This window comes from Lissotriton vulgaris, chromosome 11 (assembly GCF_964263255.1).
Source record: "Lissotriton vulgaris chromosome 11, aLisVul1.2, whole genome shotgun sequence".
Lineage (NCBI taxonomy): Eukaryota > Metazoa > Chordata > Amphibia > Caudata > Salamandridae > Lissotriton > Lissotriton vulgaris.
Window position 1 is genome coordinate 835,240,620 of NC_141699.1, and position 6,000 is coordinate 835,246,619.

A 6,000-nucleotide genomic window follows, 5' to 3' on the forward strand; every position below is an offset into this window, starting at 1 on the left:
ACCCACCCAGGTTGCACTAAAAACAACTATATCGTCGAGATATGCTGCTGTATAGTCTCGGTGTGGTTGGAGGAGGGGGTCCATGAGCCTCTGAAACGTAGCAGGGGCACCGTGTAGGCCGAAGGGCAACACGCAAAAATGGTAGAGGCCGGGGGGGGGGGGGGGGGGTTGAAAAGGCAGTTTTTTCTTTTGCTTGTGGTGTTAAGGGATCTGCCAATAACCTTTTGTAAGGTCTAGGGTAGTCATATAGGCAGCAGCCTCCAGTTTCTCCAGTAACTCATCGACCCGGGGCATCGGGTAAGAGTCGAATTTGGTAACATTGTTGACGTGTCTGAAGTCAATACAGAAGCGCAAGCTTCCATCAGGCTTTGGTACGATCACTATGGGTGAGCACCAGTTGCTAGTAGAGGGTTCAATTATGTGTGCCTGCAGCATAGCGGATACTTCTTTCTCTACTGCCTCCCTCCTGGCCTCCGGTATGCGATAGGGTTTCTGTTTGATAATGGTGTTGTTCAGAACTACGATATTGTGTTGTACCAACGAGGTCAATCCCGGGGTGGAAGAAAAGAGTCCAGGAAACCGGGCGAGTGTGGCTTTTAATTGGGTCGTTGTGTTGGGTTTATCACCTCTCCCACAGGAGCCTCCTCTGGCTGTGTTGTGTCAGTGGGGATCACAGGAATGCTTAAGGGTTTCGTTGTGTTAACCAGAAGAGAAGATAGACCCTCACCCTTGGTTTCAGGGGGTTCGACCCATCTCTTAAGAAGATTTACATGATATATTTGTTTTCCCCCTGGATGCAGGGGTTGGAGTATGCTATATGTGACGGGGTTACTTTCTTTTCTATAGTGTAGGGACCTTGCCATTTGGACAGGAGTTTATTGTCAGAGGAGGGAAGGAGTAAGAGAACTTTGTCTCCGGGTTGGAATTCTCTGAGCTGACTGTTACGGTCATAAAGACGCTTTTGGGCTATTTGAGACGTTTCCATGTGATCATGGACCGTACCCCAAATATGAGTGATGGAATTCTTTAAGTCAGCCGCGTATTGGGAAAGGGGTTTACCTTCCTCCTCTTCCTCTTCCCACTGCTCTGCTGCCAAGTCCAGCAAGGTTCGGGGTCTTCTGCCGAAGAGGATTTAAAAGGGGAAATATCCACTGGACTTCTGCTCGTGTGTTCTTATGGTGAACAGTATGAGGGGTAGTTGCTGGTCCCAGTTCTTCCCTGTGTCTGAGATGACCTTGCGGAGCATGTTTTTGATGGTCTTATTGTATCGCTCCACAAGGCCATCAGTTTGGGGATGATAGGCAGAAGTCCGTATCTTCCTAATACCCAAGATCTCACATACTTGTGCCATCAGGCGGGACATAAAGGGGGTCCCTTGATCAGTGAGGATTTCCTCGGGAAACCCTACTCGTGAGAATAATGTGATCATGGCTCTGGCTATCACAGGGGTAGTCATGGTGGACAGGGGAAATGCTTCAGGGTATCTACTGGCATAGTCGATAACCACTAACAGATACTTTTGGCCTCTTGCTGAGGGTGTAAGGGGTCCCACTAGGTCCATGCCCACACGTTTAAAGGGTACATCGATGATGGGAAGTGGGTGTAAGGGGGCCATTCTTATACCAGCAGGATTGGAGTATTGGCACTAAGCCAAAAATAGATTGCAGTGACAACAGAGAGCACAATCAAAAATTGCAGACTCTTAATGTGCACGCGGGGACTGGATGCTTTACTGGAGGCATGCCAAAAAAAAGTCCCCAGTGCGTCACCCCGCCAGTAAAGCATCCAGTCCCCGCGTGCACATCTTCTGTCCCACCGCGTGCACATCAGAATCGTATTGGTTCCAAAAGGCCCTCGCCATGGCGAGTCTAGCGCATGCGTGTTGCTAACGCCAGGCGAGACCTAAAAAACTTTTCTCATAAACTGTGATACATGTTTGATTATTTAATGGCATTAAAGAATTACTTAAAAAAATACACTCATGCATCGGGTCGACGTCGCGGCTCATGCGTGACATAAAATATTAATTATCTTTAAGGTGATATGAAAGAACAAAACATTGTAAGGTGGCAGAGTGGACGTTAAATCGCAGATCTGAACGTTCATTTGAGCTAGAAAGTGGTGTGGGCGGCCCCCTTTGAAAGTAAACACGTGCATGGTGTGCTGCACATCATGCCTGCAGAACCAGAAACTCTTTTAAAGAAAACGGTGCTAATAGATAGAAATAAACATGTGAGTCGCAACCAAAGTAAAAGGGCCAGGCGCCATGGGAGGTTTCAAATGAAGACCAGGCGGTACTAAGGAGGGACTAACAAGCCGATTAAAGAATTAGAAGCCGCATTTACAAAAGACAATCATACAAGCCAATGAAAAATATGGGTGGGCTTCAAATCCCTAACTCAATACAGCATAGCTTGTACGCATGCGCTGCCCAGGCTCGACCTAAAAAAAAACAACAAGAAGAGGGAGAACAACAAAGGAAAGGAAAATGAAAAGGAACTCACCCCCAAAACAGACCACTAAGGGCATCCCTGTTCTGGGATGTGGGTTTTTATTCCCCTCATCGCATCCCATCCCCAAAGCCAACTCTAGTTGGCAAGCACTGTGAAACAGTCTACTGCTGCATTCTGGTGTTATGGAAGCAACAAATAAAAGCAATTAGTATATGTATTGGAATATTGAGAGTGGGAGCACTAAATCATATTACTCAGACTGCACTCAGTGTCTGGCAGTCAAGATTGTAGGCCCCCTAAATCACAATAGAATAGTGAATTTTCAGAAGGGACAAGAGAAGAAGGTGATAAATATTTTTTGTAACAAAACTGTAAGTATTCACTATACATCCTTAAGCGCACTCTGAAGAGCTGTTCATCCATTAGTCAGCGGAGGGCCAAAATCTAGCGTAATTGAATGACTTTGGGCCATATGTATGAAGCTGAAATGGGTTAGCAAACACCGAAATTCGCAGAATTTCGGCGTTTGCGAACTAATTTTCGCTAACTGGTATGTATGTAGCAAAATTGAGTGCAAAATAAGGAATCGCAAAATTTGCGATTACTTATTTTGCGATTGCATTTAAGGTATCGCATAATTTGCGATTCCTTAAATGCAATGTAAGAAGCATTAAAAAAATGCAAATTGGCCTTAAGGAATCGCAAATTACCACCAACTTCAAGTTGGTGGTAATTTGCAAATTCCTTGAAAAATGCACGTTTTTTGCATTTTTCAAAGTGCAATGTGAAGCACATACATGCCCTTAGGGCATGTATGTGCACCACATGTGCACCCATGCAAATTTCAGGGATGCAACAGGGTGTCCTTTGGACACCCTTGAAATTATCCTCAATTTGCGATTCTCAAATTGCGAATCGCAAATCGAGAATACCTTCCAATTCATTCCTATGGGCCTCCTGGCCCATAGTAATGAATGGGAAATTATTCCTTAATTGTGATTCGCAATTTTCTAATCGCAATTAAGGAATTTTAAGAAATCGCAAAAAAAATGCGATTTTCTACATACATACCAATTTGCAAATCTCAAATAGCGATTTCTAAAAAATCGCTATTTGAGATTCGCAAATCTGGATGTTGATACATATGGCCCTTTGTGTTCCGTTATTTTAAATTTCCTCACTTGTCAAACTTCTCAATCTGAGGCCGACAAACCACATTATAGACTAGTTTTCAGTAATATTTTCTCACTTCTTCTTACTGATTTCCCTTGTTCTGGATTCCTACACTATTGCAAGCATAGTGGGAGTACCCACAGCCAGATCTCTTGGGACAACCCAACCCCCGACACCTGTGTATGATGTATGAAGAAGCAAATCAGAGCAGGCTACCGTCCTTTGCAGAATAAAGGTTAGAGTCAGCAAGGCTGCTTCTCAGTCATAGACACAGAGTTCCAAGATAACCAGCAGATGTACTTATCTGCTGAATTTGGATCAGAGACTGTTCATTCAATAAAAGCACTGTTCCAATTGCATTGTGTCGGAGGTGCTGTGCTGATGTGATTGTTTGTCTCGAGACTCAACCGGAAAACCAAATGCAATGGTATTGCGTTCAGTATTCCTTAGCCTTGGACGGAGTGTGCGAACACTCCCTAATGTGTTTTTGTGGGGTACAAATATTACTGTTGATATTTTATCATAGTTCTAGCTTTTTTGTTCAAAGGGAAGGAAGCTGTATTTTGGTTATCTGCATTTCAAATGGGTGGATATGGAAATCACTGATGCCATGTGGAATGTATTATTGGTATTTGGAATATAAGTAGTTCATTTGAATTGGAACTTCCCCGCTGTCTGGACCTCTGGTGGTCAGCCTCCTTTAGTAAATCTACCTTGAAACATAATTGTTTGTTGAACGTGCTTGAGAAAGGGCAACACAAGACATAACAGCTTGCTCTCTTCCCCCTCCAGGTGCCAGAAGAGCTGACCCTACAAGTTCCAGTTGGCCTCCAGCAGCACAGCTCAGTGATTTGTGCAGTGACTCTCCTTGTGACACTCTTATGTTCTCTTATGATTTTGGTTACGGTATATGGACATGCAGGACGCCACATTTAAAGTCAGGTTTCTTCCTTGGGACATTTCAATGGAGAATTATTAGCTCCTTTACAATAGAACATTCAGTGTTCATGGTTTATGGTTAGTTCAATGATTATGTACGGAGTTTTGTTTCCTTACAAAGCAGAAATAATTGATTCTGATTCTTTAGGAAACACAAGTGCACAGTCCAGACTAGTCCTGTTCATGCAACTCATTCTTCCTTTGGACTTTATCAAAATCAAATTAAAGCTCTCCTTATAGTAACTTAATAGATTGTGTCATTTTCCTATAAATGATCTTTTTACGTAAAGAAACAGATTCACAATGAGGAAAGCAGTGCCAATGCAATATGAATTTAGTATAAATTAGTTCAGTTGAAAAACAGACTAGGATGGTGTAATGCAAATATTTAATTCACAAGGCAATGTTTTAGTTTAAGCAATATTTCCAATATAGCTATTTTGGGATGTGAAAATATAAGCCTATCTGTTTACTATTAATAAGTTATTGATCCCACAGAGGCCACAAACTTTTTTAATACATGTTTATCAAATTGATTACTTCTGGGACATTCTTAACTGTGACACTAGTTAACGAGGATATGAATTTTCATGTTAACAGGAAGCCTACAGACATGGGTGCAGTTTAAATCTATTAAGCACATCCTGACTTGGACTGTGAAAAGTTGTTTTTAATGTGGATTTTCCTAGTAATTTATGAAGGAAAATCTTAATTTTATTAAAGACATGGAGGCAAGTATTATGCTATCTTTACTCGCATTAATTTGAATAGCAGCAGTCAAGAAGGATAAAAACTACAAATCCCAAGAGTCTTAGCAACATGCTAGTCAAAAGAATTAGAAACGTAATGTACATAACCACCAATAGTATAACATCAGAACGTATAATGTCCTGCTTGACTACGAACACAGGCCTCGTAAATCTACTTGCCCACTTGCAATTGTGAGTAAATGTTTATCAGGTCGCGCTATTTTTACCACAATCTGGCGAGTGAATTTAGGCTGGAAAGGAACCGGTGTTCTGATCATTCAGAAAGTGAATGAGCAATAAAGATGCAATTAAATCTTGTTTTTATCACATTTGCTGACTGTTCAAGGAAAGAGGTCAAATGGCAGTGTGTCGTATTACTAACTGCTGCTTGGAAACTGGAATTTATTTTCTCTCTTACACTAGAATTAGATGTTTTTGCCAAGTGAGCTGTCTGGTGATGCCATTTATTTTTCTTTAACACATAACATTTAAATAAACAACCTGTTAATTAATATTACAAATATTTCAAAATATATTAGGAATTACAAAAGCAAATTTTTTGTAATTAAGAAGTGTAATGCAAACAAAGAGTTAAATAGGAGCAAATCAAACCAGAACACTTTAATTGGTGATATGCAAATGACGCATATTAGCAGAAACTCTATTTCCAAACATTGTTTGTCCGC

General features: G+C 41.5%; 1 protein-coding gene across 4 annotated transcripts in view; it reads left to right on the forward strand.

The window, feature by feature from the left end:
* Window positions 1-5,643, forward strand: part of PIGX (phosphatidylinositol glycan anchor biosynthesis class X) — a 513,668-nt gene extending 508,025 nt beyond the window's left edge. For all 4 annotated transcript variants that reach the window (XM_086943952.1, XM_086943950.1, XM_086943953.1 and 1 more), the window contains one exon: window positions 4,419-5,643. Coding sequence is in view for 2 of the 4 variants with exons in the window: in XM_086943950.1 (XP_086800076.1) it covers window positions 4,419-4,562 (144 nt within the window). In the remaining 2 variants the exon portion in view is untranslated. The remainder of the gene's footprint in view (window positions 1-4,418) is intronic.
* The last annotated feature ends 357 nt before the right edge of the window (window positions 5,644-6,000 follow it).